This window comes from Neomonachus schauinslandi, chromosome 1, assembly GCF_002201575.2.
Source record: "Neomonachus schauinslandi chromosome 1, ASM220157v2, whole genome shotgun sequence".
NCBI lineage: Eukaryota > Metazoa > Chordata > Mammalia > Carnivora > Phocidae > Neomonachus > Neomonachus schauinslandi.
In genome coordinates, this window is record NC_058403.1 from 212278980 (window position 1) to 212298538 (window position 19559).

Sequence of the window (19559 nt, forward strand, 5' to 3'; positions counted from 1 at the left end):
AGGAAAACAAAATCAACTCGTCTGTGGGCAGAGCCGGGCGGGCTCGGCGCCTGGGGGAAGGCCCGCCCGACGGCTGTCCCTGTCCCCTCGGGGCAGCGGCGGCGGCCGGGTCAGACCAGGTTGTACTCCTTCAGGTTGAGCTGCAGGATGGTGTCCTTGACAGCCGCGAACACGAAGCGGATGTTCTCTGTGTCAGTGGCACACGTGAAGTGCGAGTAGATGATCTTGTCGCTGTCGGGGTTCAGGTCCACAAACATCTTCAGGATGAACTCCCGGGCGGCCTGCGCATCCCGCTGCGGCCCTGGGGAGGCGGAGACAGAGGCAGGTGAGCGAGGCCAGCCCGCACCCGCCGGGCACGGACTGACACCCACGGTGCGCCCAGACACCCACCAGGCGCGGACAGTCACCCGCCGGGTGCGGACCGGCCTCATGAGGGCACCTGCAGTTCGCGGACAGACACTGATCATGTGCAGACCGGCCGTGGGCAGACACCCACTGGGCGCGGACCGGGCACTGGCCAAGCAGAGGCAGCTCCTCCGGCCGCCCCCAGCCTCCACCCGGGGCCCTGGCGCCCGTGCGGCCCCTCGGCCTCTCAGCCAACTGCTGCCCACATCCGACACCCCCTCCACCTCCAAACTGCGCCCAGCTTCCCGCCCAGCCCCATTTCACCGCACTGCGCTCCCACCTCCCAGACACCGACATCCAAACACGGGCAGGGGCCCACACGCGTGTCCACACGGCCCCACGCGCCCCTGCACACACGTGCACACTTGCATGGCTACCGTCCCAGCTGTGCGCGCACGGCGATCGGGCCACAGCCATGTCCCCGCGGCTCTGGGCCAGCCGGGACCGAGATGCTGGGGAGGGGTGGCCAGGCCCAGAGGGCCCTGGAGTCCCGTGTGCTGGCGGCAGCTGCGGCTGACGCTCACAGAGCAGGGGTGCCGAAGAGGCAGCTGGGGACGGTCTGCGCTCAGTTTTGCCTCCTGTTAGAGCTCAGGCTAACCCGGGGAGGGGAAGAGGGTCCTGGGTCACCCCCTCACTCCCAGGGCCTCGCTCCTCCCCACTCAGGCTCCGGGCAAGCGGGGGCCTGGGAGCAGAGTGTCCCCGTGCGTCCCTCCTGTGGCTGTGCACAGACTGTGGGAGATCCCCTCTCCAAGAGGACGCCCCCCTGGGGACACAAGATCCTTCTGCTCACTGAGGCTGGGGTGGGGGGAGCATGGAAGCTCCCCAGCTCGCACGGACCGTGCCACCAGCCTTGGTCAGGGCCCGCACCCCCAAATCACAGAGACACCGAGGCCCAGAGCGTGAACGGGCCATGCCGGAGGTGCCTGGCCCTCCCCGCCAGGATCAGGGGGCCCAGAGGGGCAGGGAGCCCAGTCCCTGCTCTGGGTGCTCCCCCACTCCACCGCAGCTCCCGGCTCACCGTCGAACTCGGGGAAGTAGTCCACCAGGTGGGAGTGCAAGATCTTATCCTCCAGCAGGTCCTTCTTGTTGAGGAAGAGGATGACCGAGGAGTTCTGGAACCAGGGGTAGGTGATGATGGTCCGGAAGAGGGCTTTGCTCTCCTCCATGCGGTTCTGTGGGAAGGAAGACGTGAGGATGGACGCTGCCCCCCACCCCCAGGGCCACAGGGCAGGGAGAGCGCGGAGAGGGGTCCCTCACCTCATTGTCCGATTCCACCAGCACTTGGTCATATTCACTCAGGGCCACAAGGAACATGATGGACGTCACGTTCTCAAAGCAGTGGATCCACTTTCTCCGCTCTGACCTCTGGCCTCCCACGTCCACCATCCTGCAGGAGACAGGAGCCCCATGGGGGCTCAGCACCGCAGTCGGCTGTCAAGCCCCTTCCACCAGCACGGCCAGCATCTGCTAGAGCCCGGAGGGCCCCCGGGACAGCCCATGCCCCCCACATCCGCTAGGGCCAGGAGAATACGCTGCGCCTGAACACCACCTGATGGAGCAGTCGCAGGACTAGGGAGCCTGGGAACCCAGGTGCTCCCGGGGAGGAGGGGGGGCGGGACGGGCCGACCCCTGGACCTGAGGTCCCACATCTGAGACCCACCCCCTCATTTGGGCAACCACAGCACTGTCTGTGGGACACGGGAGAACGAGATAAACCAAGGACAGCCACGCGACGGACCCGCCTCGGCATCGCGAGGGGGTGGCTCACGGAGCGACACGCTTCCCCTGTTGCCGGGAGCAACGGCAGGTGGCAGTTTCCCGTCCAGCACGAGAAGCACATGCAACCTAACAGTCCGAACAACAGGCTCCCGGGCAGAAGGGAGCAGCCGGGGGAAACGAGCAGCAGGGACGCCCCGTCACACTGGACTCACGACAGGCGTTTGCCGCTGGCTACCGATGAACTCCCTCAGTTTCCTTTGATGAGGAAAAACCACAGCAGGCAAGCAGAGTGGCCCTCAGGCAGGGGTCCCCGCGGCTGGGCCCTGCCTGGGGGGGCGGGGGCCGCGGGGAGGGGCTGCCGTCGGAGCTGTCCCGGGCACGGCCAACAGAGCAGGGCCGCCCAGCGGAGCTTGCACCGAGGAGACTCCAGCAAGCACAGGAGGGTGGTGACGGGCCCGGGGCCCCGGGCGAGGCCACCAGGCCTGCAGCAGCAGCTGTGGCCAGTCTGGGGAATGCGCCGGGCCAGACAGGCTCCGGGGCCACAGCCTTTCCGGAGCAGGAGGCTCCCCAGTAAGGTCCCCTGTTCGGGACCAGGCTCATCTCCTCACACACTGGGGCCGTCGGGCCATTACTCAGTGCTGTCCCCGCTCCGGTCAGGGGCCAGGCCACGAGCTCAGGGCCAGGGCCCCCAGGCTGCCCCCATGGGTGCCCAGCTAATTAAGGGGTGGGCCGGCAGAGGACCGGCAGCGGCAGAGGGTGGGGCCCATGACAGAGCAGAGCGCAGAGTGGGGAGGGGGCACCAGGGAGATGCCGGCTGGCCCAAGCTCGGGGAGGGGAGGGAGGGGGCCGGCCATCCCGGGCAGAGGATCCAGCAGGCACAGGCCGTGCCGCGGTCAGGGTGAGGCCAGGAGGACGCCCCGCGACGGGGGCTGGGGGCAGCACTCATCCCAAGCCCCAGCCCGTGCTCCGCAGGCTCAGCTCTGAATTCAGAGGTTACAGCCCATCAAGGATCCGATGTAAACAAGAAAGAAAACCCAAACCTTGACCCCTCACCAGGAAAGGAAAACGTGCAGCAGATCCGTGCAGGGTGGATGCCTACAGCTTCCAAGACTCTGCGGAACCACACAGGGCTTCCGACAGAGGCCCGGCGGGTGAGAGAGGGTGCAGAGGGCAGGGAGGGGTGAGGGCAGGCGGCCACCCCTGGCTGAGCTCTGGGGGTCCCTGTGGCGGGGCGGGTCTCGGGCCAAAGGGCACCTGGAAGCACACCCAAAAGGCTCCTCGGGTGCTCCCCAGAGCTGGCGCTTCGAGGCCACAGGACAGTGGCAAGTGCCACGGCTGACCACCTCCTCGGGACCCCGGCCCAGGAGCGTCAACTCCTCCCCAGCGTGAGCTTGTGCTGGGGGAGCAGAGGGCGCCCAGACGGGGTGCTGCGGGCAGTGGGGGGCTCACAGCTGGCAGACGGGACCCGCCCCAGCGTGGGCCTCGGGGCGCTGGGCTAAAACAGTGTCCCCCAAAACCTGGGGACGGGACTGACTTGGGAGCAAAGTCCCTGCAGATATCATCAGTTAAAATGACATCACATTAGAGTGGGGTGGCCCTATCCAATCACCAGTGTTTTTACAGGAAGGGGGATGTCCGGACACAGACACACAAGGACAGGCCACGTGACCACGGAGGCAGGGATGGGGCGAGGGACGCCGAGGATGGCCGACGACCCCCAGGAGCCGGGAGACACGGGGAACAGACTCCCCCTCACGGCCTCAGAAGGAACCGGCCCTGCCCACACCCCGCTCCTCGGCTTCTGGCCTCCTGAGCCGGGACAGCAAACACGCCTGTGGGTTTCAAACCGCCCATCTGCGGTCATCGGCTGCGGCAGCCCCAGGGGACACACACTTGCCCTTGCTGCTCAGCAGCTCCGGACCCACCATGGCCTTGCTGAGTGGCGGGGCCTGTGTCCTCAAGGACGGCATCTAGTCTACTCCGGCCGCGCCACCTGCCAGGACTGGGCACCATCCTGCGCACATGCCAGGAGCTACCGTGGGCCCAAGAGCCGGAGTCCGGGAACCACCTGTCGCCTGGCTCTGCATGGGTCCCCAGGGCCGCCAGGACCTCTCTACCGCCCCACAGCGTACCCGGCTCTTGCCGCAACTCCAGACCACCTGCCCACTGACATGCGCCGGCATCCTCCCTCGTCCACGGTCCTGGCACAGAGGCCCCCGGAAAGCCCTCCCCTCCAGGCCAGCTCCGGCCAGCTCCGTCACAGCCCATACCACTCCCGGGACACGGCTCGCTCTGAGAGCCGGTGACTGTTATTTATGAGCCCGTCTCCCATCCCGGGCTGGAAGCCGCCCGAGAGCAAAGACCGGGGCCCGGTGAGCCCGTCGCTGTCCCCGCAGCAGGTGCCTGGGGGCTGGGATGCGAACAGCCCCCACTGCAGCTCACAGAGCCCGACGCAGCCCCAGCACACGGCCGCCCCAGGGCGCCAGGGCAGAGGTACCTGAAGATGATGTTCTCCAGGTCGAAAGGGTACTCGATGATGCCAGTGGTGGGCACACGGACCCGCAGCACGTCCTGCTGGGTGGGCAGGTAGCCTGAGGTGGCGATGCGGTCCACGTCGGCCAGGTAGCTACAGCACAGCAGGGACAGGGCTGCTCAGGCCAACGGGCGGGGGGGACAGCCCAGCCACCACGGTCCCCCAAGCAGCCGGAAGGGGCCCGGCACAGTGCCTCACCAGCAGGGACGCAACAGCCCCGAGCACTTGGGACAAGGCAGACCTGGGGTCGGGCAGAGGCGTCCCCGGCCTGCCCTGGCTCTCACGGGACAGGCGGCCGCAGGACAGAAGTCAGGCCGGCTCTGGGGGTCTCTCTCACAGGGCTGTCCGAGGACGGCCGCCGTGGCGGGAGGAAGGGGGCTGGCTGGGCGGCCAGGCTGGAAGCGGACTTCTCACAATGAACTTCCCTGCCTCAGCACAGGGGCGGACTCAGGGGAGACACTACAAGATGCTCCGAAGCGACCGTCTCACGGCAGCCCGGCCCGCCCGCATGCCCGACAGGTCCCTGCGGCCTGGCTGGGTCCGCGGGGCGGGCGCCCTACTCACTACTTGGCGGAGTCCGAGAGCTGGTATTCCCGCCTGCGGTCGTAGCACTCCTGGATGCCAGGGTCATCCCACAGGGTCTTGATGGCGTGCACATAGCGGTGCTCAAACGTCGTCACCTTCTCCACATCTACCTCGCGGATCAGGAGCGCGTTGGCCTGTGGGGCGGCAGGGAGAGCCGTGGGCTCACCGGCGCCCGGGCCCCGCGGGGCGCCTGCCCGAGGGGGGACCTCTGCCCCAGCGAAGCACGCGCACACGTCAGAGAGGAGCGAGAGTGAGCCGCGGTGGGGGGGGTCCCCAAAGCAGAGCCCGAGGGCAAGGCAGCTCCTGGGGCCGGGCCTGCACAGCTGGGGTGCGCCCCAGTGCTGGGGTGCGGCTCTGGGGAGCAGCGGGCGGGACTGGAAGCAACCACACGCACAAACAAGCAGACTCCAAAAAGTGACCGAGGGCCGGACCCAAAAGAACAGAGCAATGAACATACACGCCGTCAGCAGCTCCCCTGTCCCCGTTTCACAGACTGCCTCAGAAGTCTGTCTGGCCTGCACCCCCTTCCTGGCACACAGCCCCTCAAACCCCAGCAATCTCTGAGGGGACAGTGGGCTGGGGGCGGGGCACCGGCCAGAGGAACCACTCGGGGCACGTGACTCAGGAGACCCCACTTCTCCACGTGCCTGTCGTCCTCAGGGTGGTCCAGCCACACAACCAGCCACCAGCAGAGGGTCTGGGAAGGACACACCTGGGCAGAAGCCAAAATGGGGAACAAGGGAGCCCTAGCCCATGCTCTGAAAGCCAGTGGGCTCCTCCTGGGCTGGAGAGCTGCCCCACACTGCCCACCCCCCCAGCTGTGGCCCCCAGCCCTCACCTGCCCCGTAGTCTGCACCTACGGAAGCAGACACCTGCCCCGGAAAACCCCCGACTGTCAATGTGTGACGGTCAGGGATCACGGATCACTTCTATAAAAGCCCAGAGAACAATGTTTTCAGCTTTGTGGCCCCCATCTCTGCCACTGCAGCAAAAGCCATCAAGGATAACACATAAACAAGGAGGCATCACGTGAACCAATAAAACTATTTACAAAAACACAACACGGCAGGCCACTGCTGTTCTAGATGTTGATGGACATCTATGGTCCGAACATCGGACCAGCTGGACTGTATGGTCTGGATGCTGGAGAGGGCCTCAGCTGAGCAGATCATACAAACCCAGATCCAGAGGACAAGAGGCTCCAGCAGGCCTCCCAACCCCACACCAGGCCCTGTTGGGGGTCCCCGATCATCTATGAACCCGGGATAGAGGGAGGAAGGTGCCAACTGGAGATATATCAACAACCTGGTTGACTGACCTTCTTAAGCCTCAAAGCAATGCATTCATTTAAACCACTACTGCATAAATATGGACTCCCGTGCCTCATGTCAGCCCGAGGCAAACTTCTGGGGTTGAATGAGAAACCCCCAAAAACAGATCTACAAAAGCAAAGCCAAGGGAGGCCACCAGTGAGAGCCCACTGGTGCATGACTGGTGGGAGTGCTGTGGCCAAGAGTGGGCCAGCAGCTCCTACCAAGGCAGACCTCGAGCTGCCCTGTGAAGCCCCGTGTCCCGGGAGCATGGCCCGGGGAAGTGACAACAGGTGTGCACACAGAAACCTGCATGTGAATGTCACCCCAGCAAGGAGACAAACTGGAAAAACCCAAGCGTCCATCAGCAGGTGAGCGGATACACACTGCGTGTCCCCCAGCACACGGGAGCGTCACTCAGCCACCAGGTGGTGAACAGACACGTGAAAACGGCCGCCAGCAGGAGCGAGGCGCCCACACGCACGGCCCCGGGGACGGACCCCAAGCCCACGACGCTCAGGGAGGGAACCAGACACAGAAGGCCACGTGGGGCGTGAGTCCACGTGGGTGACACGTCCACGGACGGGAAGGGGGCTCGTGGGGGCCGGGGGCTGGGGGAGGGGAGACTGATTGCTGATGGGGACGGGGTTGTTTTTCAAGTGATGGAATGTTCCCAAACTAGACAGTGGTGGTGGTTGCTCAGCTGTGTGTGTTAGAAAGCTGTGAATTACACACTTTAAGGGGAGACATGCCCAGTGAGTGACTTTGGTCTCGATAAGCCACTACTCAAGAAAAAGGAAGGGAAGTGCCCCACCCCCCGGGATCACCCACACCGGCAGACACAGTGTGTGAGGGGCCAGGAGCTGCAGCTCACACTGCCCACCCCCGGGCCGGCTTCCCCGCTGTCGGATGGGGGCGCTGAGGGCTACCCGACAGGAGGGCTGAGGCTTGGCCAGGACGCGCCGGGTGCAGGTGCTCTGAGAAGGCAGGTCCTGGCAGGGAGGGAAGCCAGGCGCCGTGCTGTGTCCCGGGCAGCCCCTATCCGACGGCACCCCAGGCCTCACCTTGTTCTGCTCGTACTTGTACAGGATCTTTAGGGTCTCCATGGCGCGGATCATGGCCTGCATGGCAGTGAAGATGTTCTGGTACACGAGCTTGGTGAAGCCCCGCTTGTCCTCCTCTGAGTAGCCCGCCCCGTGGATGATCCGCATCTGCTTGATGAACGTGCTCTTGCCGCTCTCGCCCGTGCCTGCAAAAGCAGGGCGCATGAGAACAAGTCCGGAGCCAAGGCCTGCAGCCCCACCCCGCAGAGAAGGGTCGCGGGGGGGTCAGAGCTCAAGAACTCAGCCCTCTGAGGGACTGTGCGGCACGCTTGGCCAGCAGGCGGCCACTCTGCGAGGGGCGTCCCCCGTTGCAGCTTGGTCATGCCCCAAGCATACGACCCTTCTACACAATGGGAAAGCGAGGCTCAGCGTTGGGGGGCATCTGGCACCGAGGTACCAAGCAGGCTGGTACCCCAAGCATCCTGCCTAGTCAGACAGCAGGTGACTGGCCTCCGCACGCACTCCATACCCCGGAGGCCGCAGTGAGGCACAGAGCCGTGGGTCTCCGCCAGGCGTCGCTGCCTCCTTGACCAGTCAGGCTGACCAGCTGTTGCCCCCCTGGGCCACACTCGGCACCCCACACACGACGCCAGCCCCTTAGGACCTGCCCACGCCCACCGGGGACAGCAAGTCCAACTGGACAATGTCCCTGTGGACCCCCAACCATGTTCGTCTTCCAGGAGCCCCGCCAGAATCAACCTTACTTGGGGGCAAGAGTTTAGTATCTGCCCGGAAGCCAGGGCAGCCTAAGGACGGAATCTATCCCCACAATGGTCCTCAAAAGCTCCTTCCCAGTTAGCGATGAACTCATAAACCCACCCAGCATCACGCCGCCTGCTGAGCACTCCGAGCTCCCCCAGAGTGACCACAGCACCTGGACGAGTCCAGGCCCCGTAGCCCGCACCCACGCAGAGGGCCCCCCACCAGCTCCCCACTGGCCCGGGCGTCCGCTCTCTTCACCCCAGCCCACTGCCCTGGCGCACACAACATCAGACCGCCCTGTCTCCCTTCCCCTCTGCAGGCGTGAGGGGATGCGGGACTCACCAGGCAGCACGCTGACCCCTCAGCCTCGAGGGATCGGAAGGATCGGCAAGTCAGCGGGAAGGCCATCTGGAAAGGGGCCACCTGGCCGCTGAGCCCTCATGCCAGCCCCGCTCCAGCACCATGCAGCCCAGGGTCCCCTCCTGCGTCGGCCTCTCCCCACCCCGTCCGGGGGCCAAGCGGCAAGCCTGTCTCCTCAGCTGGCTCACCCCACACTCAGGCACAGCAGCTGTGGGTTCTTCAGACCCCCAGACCTCGGCCGCACCCCCTTCAATGCGTGCAGACGGACCCCCGTGCGGCGAGGGCGGGCCGACTCAGCGACCACCCGCAGAGCAGGACAGACGGCGGGGGGTCACTTCCAAGACTAGGTCACAAGAGGTGCAGCAGCCTGCTCCACACCATCCGGCACCACTGGCGGAGGGGGTCAGGGGGTGGCCACCAGGCTGCGAGGACGCTAGACCCGCCCTGGGGAGAGGTGCCGAGCCAGCCGCCAGCTGACGCGCGCTCTGCAGCCTCACGAGGGACCCGGAGCCTGGACTGCCCGGACTCCTGGCCCTCGGAGACTGTCTGCCGGCTGAGGCTAAGCTGGGGGGTCATGTGATTACACAGCGAGAGAGAACTCCGCCGTCTAAGCGCACGCCGCCTCCAACAGCTGCCCATACCCTCACTCACAGGCTGAAGCCCCAGAGCCTCCTCCCGAGGGCTCAGAAGCCCCCAAACTCGCCCACCTGCCGCTCTAGGCCCACTTCCACCCCTCTGCCTCCGAGTTGGCCCGCGTCTGCCCACATCCACGCACTGGCCTGAGCGGGGACCCCGTGTGGAAGCCGCCGGCTCACACACCTGTGACGCGCCCCCCGGGCAGGCAGCCCTCCCTGCCCCCGGAACCTTCCCCCCAGCCGAGGGGGAAGCCTCTCTGCCGGCGTCTGCTGCCGGCCTCCTCCATGGACCGGGGCCTCCGCGACAGACTGGTTCTGTGGGCCCCACGTGTCCACGCTGTCCTGCAGCCTGGAGGCCCTCGGCCCGCATCCAAGCAACTGATTACACTCAGGGACGCCCGAGCCACCATCCCTGACATCACAAAGCAGGGGTTTTGGCTGCAATGCCCATGCCGTTCTGGTGCTTTTACTACCTCGGATCCTTCCCGGAATAAATAAAATGACTCTGGGTCCATCATCAAGGAAGGTAATGACCTTCACGCCATCCCCCGTCCGTCCTACTTCAAACAACTCACCTCTGCTATAAAAGTGACCCGAGGCCACCTGCTCACTCCAACCAACACCTCCCCACCGAGAGTTCCAGGGGCAGGAGGGAGTGGAAGGAGTGTGCCCATGACCCCACGTATCCCCAGAGGGATCCACACTGCTCCCTCACCACACGCTGCAGGGAGGGGACACGCATGCCAGGAATGCGATTTCTAATGTGGTTTTCTCTTGACGCGCGTCTGTCCCCCTCGGCGCGGCTGACACCAGGCACAGTCATTCTTTGGGGGAGGGGGGGACGTCCCGGGCACTGCGGGGGGTGAGCAGCGTCCCCGGCCCCACCCCAAGATGCCAGGAGCACCCCCAGTGTGACAACCCCAGACATCCCCAGACACCGTCCACGGTCCTCTGGGAGGCAGAATGGCCCTGAGTGAGAACCCCTGGTTTTGACAAAACGCTATTATAAGAAGGAAAGTGCCCTGCCAGTCTGTTTGGAAGGGTCCCTCCCAGGCAACAGCCGAACAGTGCACACACAAAAGCCAAACCCCGAGACACAGCCCTACAGGTCGGCCCGAGGGGGAGACGGGGCAGACCCCACACTGAGACCCCCCGACGCCGCCCCGATGCGGTGCCCGCGTGGGAAAGGCAGGCCACGCTCTCGCCCAGGGTGTGGGGAGGACCCAGTGAGGAGAGTCTGCGCATGCCCGGGGAGAAAGGGCCCCGCCTCACGCCGCTTTGTACAAAGGAACTCGGGGGCACCTGGGGGGTGCAGTCGGTTAAGCTCGACTCTTGCTTTTGGCTCAGGTCGTGATCTCAGGGTCGAGGGATCGAGCCCCGCGTCAGACTCTGTGCTCAGCGTGGAGTCTGCTTGGGATTCTCTGTCTCTCCCTCCGTCTGCCCCTCCGCCTCATGTGCGTGAGCGTGCGTGCACACTCTCAAATAAATCTTAAAAAATAAAATTAAAAAATGAAGGCAAAAGAGAGAAGCAGCCCCGCTGGAGTGCTCCAGAGACAGTGCAGACACGCTGAGGGGTCACTCACACACACACGCTCGCACGCGGACACATGCTCATACGTGTGCGCACCCCCCCCCCACACGGGCAACTATGTCGACCAGCATGACACCCTGCTGTGAGCCCCAGGAGGGGACGGGCGATGTTGGGGGCATGTCTGTGAAGGGGCCCTCGATGCCGGGCCAGAGAGCAGCCTCACATTTAGCAGGAAGCCGGGCCAAGGGAGAACAGCGGCGTCCAGGGCACTGCCCGAAAACTGAAGCCTGAAATGCGGGATCAGCCCCTGGAGGTGTCAGGGGGTCCTGGACAAGGGGCGTGGCCGAGGTCACACAGGTCCCTACCAAGCCCTGCTGGCTAGTCTGCCAAAGCCCCCCGGTGGTAGAGTAGCCACAGCCAAGACCACGGCCATGGTCAACCTCCAGAAGAACCAAAACGCACAGAAACCAGGCACGACGCCATGAGGTGCTGGACGTGCTAACTGACCTAACTGAGGCAATCATTTCACGGCACGTCCATGTACCGAATCATCAGGTCGTACCCCGTACGCTCACGGGATGTTAATGTCAATCAAATGTCAATAAAGCCGAGAGGAAGAAGGAAGCCAGAGGGAACACCAGGCACACTGGGCAACGGGGCGATCAGTGACCCTGCCCGAGGCAGCACCTTGCCAGGAAGGACAGAGAAAGGAGGGTGTGGAGGGGGTGGGTGCAGGGAGGTGACGCCCTGGGAGGAAAGCAGCGCGGGTCTCGTGTCGCGTAAGCCCCGGGCCGCCATCCAGTGAGCAGGGAGCCCGCGAGGCCAGGCGCAGCGGCAGCGGGCAGGCGCCAGCAGGGCCACTGCCCATGAGGCGCTGGGCCACCGCAGCGTCCGGGAGGGAGAGACGGAGGCTCAGTGCAAGGCTGAGCTGGCCAGAGCAACCCAGGTTAGCTTTCCAGATGCCCTGTTTCCTGGGCCAACTGAGCCACGGCCACATCTGTCCCCTGGGAGCTGGGACTCGGGCCTCTGACAGGATCCCTGGCCCCGGGAACCGCCATGCACCTGACCCAACGTCCACCTGCCCAGAAGCGTCTCGGGGGCAAGGACTGCCTGGACCTCACGGCTGGGCCCCTCTGCAACCAGCCGCTGACCTGGCCCCTGTGCCCTGGCCGATGCCCCAGTGCCCGGTCAGCCCAGCATGCCCGCCTCCCATGGGGCTCTCCTGCCGACCCGCGCGGGGCCTTGGCCCTCAGTCTCCAGCCTCCGACTCAACCTGCCCAACCTCAGTCACGCTCCCCCTCAAAGAGATCTGGTCACACGTGCCCTTCTGGCTCAAAAGCAGGGAGAAAAGCAAGGCCCCACCTCAAGCCCAAGCGTGTGACACTCCCAAGGCTGAGCCTCGCTCTATGCACACGAGCCGACAGCACCCCACTTTGCCCCCAGCCGCGCCGGGGCAGCTGCCCTGGACCCACGAGCTCCCAAGTCGCTCGCTGCAGTGAACACCAACGTCCACTCCAGCACCCACGCGTGGCTTTCAGAGCAGCGTTCCCGGAGCCCCTGAGAAGTGGCATCGGCCCAGATGTCCTTCAGGTCCAGGCAGATGGCCACAACAATGGCCCAGCCGTACTGCGGAGCGCTACTCGGCACCGAGAAGGATCCCCCATGGACACAGGGACAGCCAGATGGGGCCCGGGGGACTCTGCCACGCGGGAGGACGCGCTTCATGTCACGCACGGCGTGGCGTCGCCGACGCGACAGCATGGAGGATACACTGCTGGGTGCCGGGGTGGGGGGGGCGTGGAGAGAAGGGCGACAGGAGGGTCCCTGCGGTGGGGGACTCAAGCACCGGGACAGGCGATGAAATCGCGGCACCTCCCCAGAAGGAACCGTGCAGCTCCAGGCCCCGGCTGTGGGCTCCCTGGCCGGCCTGCTGCTGGTCGTTTCCAAGGGACGTCCACGGGGCCCTGTGCCGCCATGAAATGTAAGCTACCCCAGCACGCCTTCCCGGCACAACTGGCGCTTCCCACACAGACACTCAATTTCAGGGCTTCCAAGAAGTGCCCCCAGCACCCTGATGCCCCACCCGTTCTTTCTCCAGACGCCGCCACTCCAGTCACCCCTCTGTGAGGTCTGCTCTTCCCCATGTGTCTGCACGCTGGGCTGGGGCTCTGCTCACAGCCCCCTGCCCCTGGCCCCTAGCACAGGCCGGCTCACGGAAGGTATGGCACGAGCGTTTTATGAATGAACAGAACGAGCCGGGCCCCAATCCAACATACTGGCTCCGTCGAGCATCCCCCCTGGGTCCTCCGCATCCCTGTGCTGGGCAGGGGACTCGATGCGTCGTTACTCCAAGAACGGGGGGCCCTTGGTACAGCCCAGCCTGGCACCTGCCCCGCAGGGTCAGATGGAGCACGGCATGGGCTAGGAGCCTGTGGATGCCCTCTGGGCGTGCTCTGACACGTCACCCTCTGGAGGGCCAAGTCTGACCTATGCCCAGCAGAGACTAGCTGAAGAAGAGGGAGAGTGGGAAGAGAACCCGCTGTCCCCCCTCCTCGGGGGCTGAGATCTGGGGGGGGTGGGGCGGGGAGAAGGGAGTCTGAGCCCCAGACCCAGGAGGGCAGGGAAGGGACTCCAGACTCCCAAGGGCTGAGGCCGCCAGGGCAGGAAGGATGGGGCTGGTCTCATCTCCCTGAGACTCAAGGTAGGCCACTGAATCCCGGACCCCAGGGGCAGGCAGCCAGGCGGCCCATGACTGTGGGGTGTGGGCAGTGAAGCCAGGAGCCGCCAGGACCACGGGAGACCGATAAGAGCACCCTCCCAGGGGACCTGGGGCTCCCGGAAACCCAACAGGGACCTCGAGCTGTGTGGACAGGTCTGAGATCACAGATGGGACACTGTCCTCTACCCAGGGGGACAGAGAAAATGGAAAACCCTAGAGCAGCTGAAGATGGTGGTTACACGCCCCTACTCACTCACTCATTGGGTAACACAACTGTCAGGGCACCGCCTCAGGGGAGGTGCGGGAACTGAGACACAGAGAGGGTCGGTGGCTTCGCTGAGGTCACACAGCCAGCGACCTCAAAAGACGGGGGCCACCTGGGCTCGGTGCTTGGGTGCAGCGTTGGCGGCAAGGCCTCCGGAGAGAGCAAAGGCGCCGGGGGAACCTGCCCTGAGAAGGCAGGGCAGGTGGCCACCCTGGCCGAGTCGGCCGGGGCCTCTGCGGTGCACACACTAGCCGCCCCTCGGCTGGGCCACGACGCCTACTGTACCCCGAGGCCCAAAGGTGGGGCTGGCCGTCCCTGCTGATTTCGATGAGTGTCCTCCATTCAACACGTGTCCTCTGAGCCTCCACTTTTGTCCCCAGTGTGCTGAGTCTTACTGTAGCCCTTCCTGGGGCACCCCGACAGTCAGGACACTGTGAGCCCCCGGTCCTGCCCAGCACCCCCATCCACCCCAGCTGGAGGGTGAGGACAGAGCTCCTTCACGGAGGCACAGATGAGGGGACAGATGGCAGAGACGGAGAGAATCTCCAGAGCCCCACCTGCCTCCCGCCGACACCCTCGCCCCAAAGGCCTCGGGGAGCGGCCTGACCGCGGCCCCCAGGCAAGCCGGCCAAGAGCAGCTCCTGCTGGGCCCTGCCAGAGGGGTTTACGCGGTGCGCACCGCACCACCCTGCTGCGAGCAATCAGAAACGGTACCGAGGAAAGGCATCGAGGCTCCCTCCTGTCTGAGGACCAAGCTCAAGACAGGAGGCCCTGCTCAGGAGCAGAGGGGACCGCCGACCAGGGTGGACAGTGTGGTCGGATGCAGAGAATCCTGGTGGCACCCCCCACCCCGTCTGACCCTCACAACCATCCTAGAAGGTCACCGTGATTATCTCCACGTCACAGAGTCAGACAGGAACAGACGCCCCACTCCGGCACTTTCCGGCTCGGTCCTGGTGGGGACATGCACCTCCCAGGGCTCTCGCAGCGGCTTTCGCAAGGGACCGTCACCAGCAGTGACAGGACAAAACAGCTCCCTCTGCCTGCCGAGTGCCCGCCGTGCCGCCGGCCTCCGCCGCATCGTCCCACCGAACCCTCTGACCGTGCCTCGGGCCCGGGGCACCAGCCCACGGGACGGACAAGGAAGCGAGGACGGGAGACACGGCCTCGCCCCAGGGCGAGTGCCCCAACTGCTCCGAGGGGAGCCCTCAAAGCCAGCCCCCCACACCCACTTGCAGGAGGGTCTCACGAGGAAGGCCACTATGAGCTCTGGCCCCTGGAGTCCCTGTCTGCTCACACGCCAGGTGGCAACAGGCGTGGCCAAGCAGGGAGTCATGTCCAGATGGGCTGTGAGCACCGGAAGCTGGGGGGGTGGGGGAGCCAAGTCACTCCCACCCCACTTCCCGGGGGATCTGAATTCGATTAAAGCAACATTTCTGAGGCCAACGGCTCTGCCCTCTGGGCCTGGGTGGCAGCGACCCAAAGGTGGGGGCAGTGGCGGGAACGAGCAGGAGCCTGCACCGCAGGTGAGTGGCCGCAACGTGGGGCCACGACGACGACTGGCCAGATGCCCTCCAGAGGACAGATACGGTGGCCCCGGGGCGACAGAGAGGCCCAGAAGCACAGGAACTCTATAAACACCTGTGAGTGGTCGCACAAACTCCCCAAACCAGCAAGCCTGAGGCCCGGACCCCGGGTCTGTGAGCAGCCCGAGTCCCGCCCCCAGACCAGCCTGCATGCAGCGCCTCCGGGGCCCTGGCACGCTGCTCACCTCCCCAGCTGGCAGGGCCCTCAGTTAACAGGCCACCATGGCAGGCCGGGCACCAGGGATGGGACCGCTCCTCCCAACGGCTGCCCGACTGCTGTCCAGCTCCGGCCACCCCGCCCACCCTGGGCTGAACTTTGCACCCAGCGCCATCTGGGACAGAGAGGGACAAACACACCCCCCCAGCCCTCCTCCCCGAGGTCTCCTGGAAGCTCCTGTCTGGCTTCGCTGCACACTGCTCCAAACACCCCGGGGCCAGTGGCCGCGCTCCCGGGGCTGCACGGAGCAGGGCTCCACCGCAAAAATACGAAAGTGAAACCTTCTGTGGTTAAATACCTAATACAGAACACTTCCTCATGTCCCACCGCAGAGACCGGCCCACCAGCGGTCCGGGGCACGCAGGGCGGGAGCAGAGCCAGGGAGCACTGTGATCATCTGTGCCAATGTGAGTTCAGAGTCTGGCCCTGGCCCAGTGACCCCCAGTGACCCCCATGACCCCAGCGGCCCCAGCAGCGGGACACACATGGCGGCTGGTGGCCGAGCTCAGAGGGCCCCACGCTAGCTGACCTCTATCAGGCCCCATGGCAAGGCGGGGAGAGAGCTGTGAGCAGGCACTGGAGTTGTCCGGGTACATGCAGGGAAACTGAGGGAGAGGGCGGTCTCAGAGCAATCCCGCAGCACTTCCAGGCACTACGCCCAAAGAAAGCGGACCGTTTGGGCAAAGAAACTTAATTTAAATTTAAGGGGCATAAGGCACATGCTGGGGTGGGTCACGGTCCTAACACAGCCCAGGGGCCATCCAGGGGTGCACGAGAGGCTCCCCGAGGGTGCTCCCCGCTCTCCCAGGCGGCAGGGGATGCAGCCTGACCACTCTGCCTGGAGCCAGCGACCACACTCCACTCCGCGCCTCAAAGCACTGGGAGGCGCGCCCTTCCCACCAGAGCCACCACACCCCATGCCAGATTCCGGGCCTTTTCACTGCCCTTTGGGGGCCGGCACAGCCGACAGGAAGCCTGTGGAACTGACCGCCCTGCTTTATTTAGAAATCCCAGAGCCGCACCGGCTCAGCCCGGCCAGCGTGCTGCACCTCCATTAACCAACGTTCCCGTGGAAGACCTCAATTTTCAAAGAGGAAACCTGCACTAAGGAACAGACAAGGGGCCTCCTCAGTGGTTTTCTACCAAGTGACAGAAACACGACAGCAAAGGACTTGCCCAGGAGAGGTCACGGGAGGCAGAAGCTAGCCGGGCCGGCCTGGGACCCCCACCCCAAGAGCTCCTAACTGGGTTTGCAGCATCCCCCCCCCGACCTCAGGGTTCTGTTCCCTAAAATGGGAGAATGATAGTGAGTTCTCAGGACTGCGCACTCGCTGCACAGCCCTGCCCCCCACTCCCGTTCCCGACCAGACTAAATGCTAACAAGAACTCGGCCTGGAGCAACAGCACCTCACGGAGCTGAATGCCTGCCTTCTACACGTTCAGACGCACAGTGCGCACTGCATGCACACGCGCACAGAAGTACCCACTTCGTAAGCACCCACGAAACACCCGCTGACCATACCCCAGTTCTACAAGGCGCATTTGATACCATGCACTACCACAGGGCACTGGGGGGAGGGGGGCCCGGCAGGCAGTATCTGGGGGCGTCTGTGGCTGTCAAGACTGGGGGTGCTCCTGGCATCCAGTGCGTCGGGCCAGGGATGCCGCTCAGCCCCACCCCAGCATTGACAGCTGTCTTCCTCCTGCCACAGACCTCCACTTTGGACCTGCAAGCTCACTTCTTCCTCATTTTCCCACCTGCCCCCCGATACCTAGAACTTAACAACACCCTGAAACGGGCGCATGATTTCCCATAGTGCAGGCTGGCAGGGGGAGGGCTGGGTGCCTCTCTAGGGTCACAGGGCGGCGGCAGTGTGGGACCGTAGACAGTTACTCCTGCTGCCGACACCCCAGCCCACAGACAGGCACGAGACACTTTGGGCAGGTGGCCATGCTGGGTCTCCCAATCCAGGGAGACTGCAGATACACACCAAGGCTGCAGAAGCATGAGCTGCTGACCTGCCTCCCTGAACCCCAGCTCAATCCAAACCTGGGGTGCTCAGGACAGGTGGCAGGGACATCTGGAGGGTCATGCAGCCCGCAGACAAAGGATCAGGCAATATCGTTAACACGCCAGTAACTTCCTAAAGTCCCCGTCCCATAATCAAGTCTGTGTCACACTGCAAAACCAGCCAGTGCCACGCTGTCCCCCCAGAGACCCCCCAGACCCACTGCAAGTCTCCTCCAAACTTGAAGGTTACACTCTGCCTTTTCTGCAAAGTTGGCCTATCATATAGTCTTTAAGTAAACTGAAACATGTTTGTAAAAAAAAAAAAAAAAAAAAATAGGGAAGGTACTTCATCAAATGGAGGGCCCAGCAGGGCCACTGCAGGCAGGAGAAGCAATGCATTCCCGCCAAGACCTGCGGCCTCCCACAGGGCCACCAACACGGCTCATTCACCTGCAGACTCCGCTCCTCTGAGCCCTCCACCACCCTTCCAGCGCACCCCACCCGGCGCCGGCCCACTTGTGACAGCGCCCCCTCCCACCTGGAGCCCATCCAAGCTACCTCTGAGAGTGGGTAAGCATTTCCAACCTTCCCTGCCGTGCGGGAATGAAGCAGAGCTCAGGAGAAGGGCAGGGCAAGGGTTTCTGTTTTGTAAACGACCTTCCTGTCTTTGGCGGTAGAGTCCTTCAACAACCCTCCTCTGGGTGACAGCACTTTGCCAACAGCTGGGCCGACGTGCTCCTTACAACAGGTGTGCCCTGGGGAGATGGAGACCGGGACCCTGGAGACTGGGACAGGAATTTTCTCCAGGAGGGAGAGGACCTGGGAGAGCGGCTCCCACCAAGACGAAAGGAAAGGGAACGGGGAAGGGTGGTGAGCTGGCCGGCTCTGAGGATCCGCAAAGGCTCCTGCGGGGCCCCCGCCCTGGCCTCCGCCTAAAACCGGAGCCCCAAGGGAAGGAAAGGCTGTCTTCTCCCGCAAGGGGTGTACCCCATTCAGGAGAGAAACAGTTTTCCCACAGAGGGAATGGGGTGCTAGAGGGGGACAGACCCTGCACGCAGGAACAGGGCTCCACCTGCTGGGAAGAACCAAGACAAGATCCTGGGAGGTGAGGGGCACAGCTTGTGGACTGCAGCCCAGAGGTCTGGCCCTGAACAGATGCTGGGGCAGCGAGGGGGGTACATCCAGTAGAGCAGGGACAAAGGGCCAGCCCTGTGTGCGCAAGGGGATCGCTGGCTGAGAAGTGGCACAGGGTCGGCCCTCGAGGGTTCTGGGGCGCCCCCCGACCCCGGACAGTAGAGGCAGGGCCTGCCCCTGAAGGAGCCGGGGGCCTGGTCTGGACAAGGGAGGCAGGGCTGACCCCACAAGGACCTGGACACCTGAGGTGCACAGCAGAAGCAGGGGCTGGCCCTGGGGGACTCCGGAAGCCCCACATGGGCAGCGCAGGCACGGCTGACCCTGGAGGAACCTAGGGCCGGACCCGGACCTCACAGGCAGGGCTGACACCCCCCGACGCACACCCAGGGGCTGGGACCGACGGTGGACAGCACAGGCGGGGTCCGGCCCCGCAGGAGCCTGGGGCGTGCTGCGGACTGCACGGGCAGGGATGGGCACGGGCCGCGGGCAGCACGGCAGGTTCGGCCCCACCCGGCCCGCGCCGACACCCGCTGCTGGCCCGCGGGACCCCGGCAGGCCCGGCCCCACTCACCGAGCAGCAGCAGCTTCAGCTCGCGCCGGGCGTCGCGCTTGTCCCGCCGCAGCTGCTTCTCGATCTCGGCGTTGATCCGCTTGGACTCCTTCACCTCATCGCTGAGGCAGCACGCCATCATGGACTCCAGAGTCATCGTCCCGGCCCCGGCCGCCCGCCGGCCGCCCCCGCCG

At 64.8% G+C, this 19559-nt stretch overlaps 1 protein-coding gene across 1 annotated transcript; it reads right to left on the minus strand.

Moving 5' to 3' along the window:
- Positions 1–110: 110 nt before the first annotated feature.
- GNA11 (G protein subunit alpha 11) lies at positions 111–19539 on the minus strand. Its single transcript, XM_021705614.2, has 7 exons — positions 19387–19539; positions 7617–7801; positions 5222–5376; positions 4622–4750; positions 1663–1792; positions 1424–1577; positions 111–301 (listed from the first exon to the last, which is right to left on the minus strand). Exons 1-7 carry the CDS (start codon positions 19520–19522, stop codon positions 111–113), a joined length of 1080 nt encoding a protein of 359 aa, XP_021561289.1. The 5' UTR covers positions 19523–19539.
- Between the last annotated feature and the right edge of the window lie 20 nt (positions 19540–19559).

What these genes read in the sequence shown, in the direction of transcription:
- GNA11 (XM_021705614.2), bottom strand. Translation starts at nt 19,522, where the DNA reads ATGACTCTGGAGTCCATGATGGCGTGCTGCCTCAGCGATGAGGTGAAG. An exon ending in GCTGAAGCTGCTGCTGCTCG is followed by an intron (nt 7,802 to 19,386) that starts GTGAGTGGGGCC and finishes CTGCTTTTGCAG; the next exon opens with GCACGGGCGAGAGCGGCAAG. An exon ending in CTGGAGAACATCATCTTCAG is followed by an intron (nt 1,793 to 4,621) that starts GTACCTCTGCCC and finishes TGTCTCCTGCAG; the next exon opens with GATGGTGGACGTGGGAGGCC.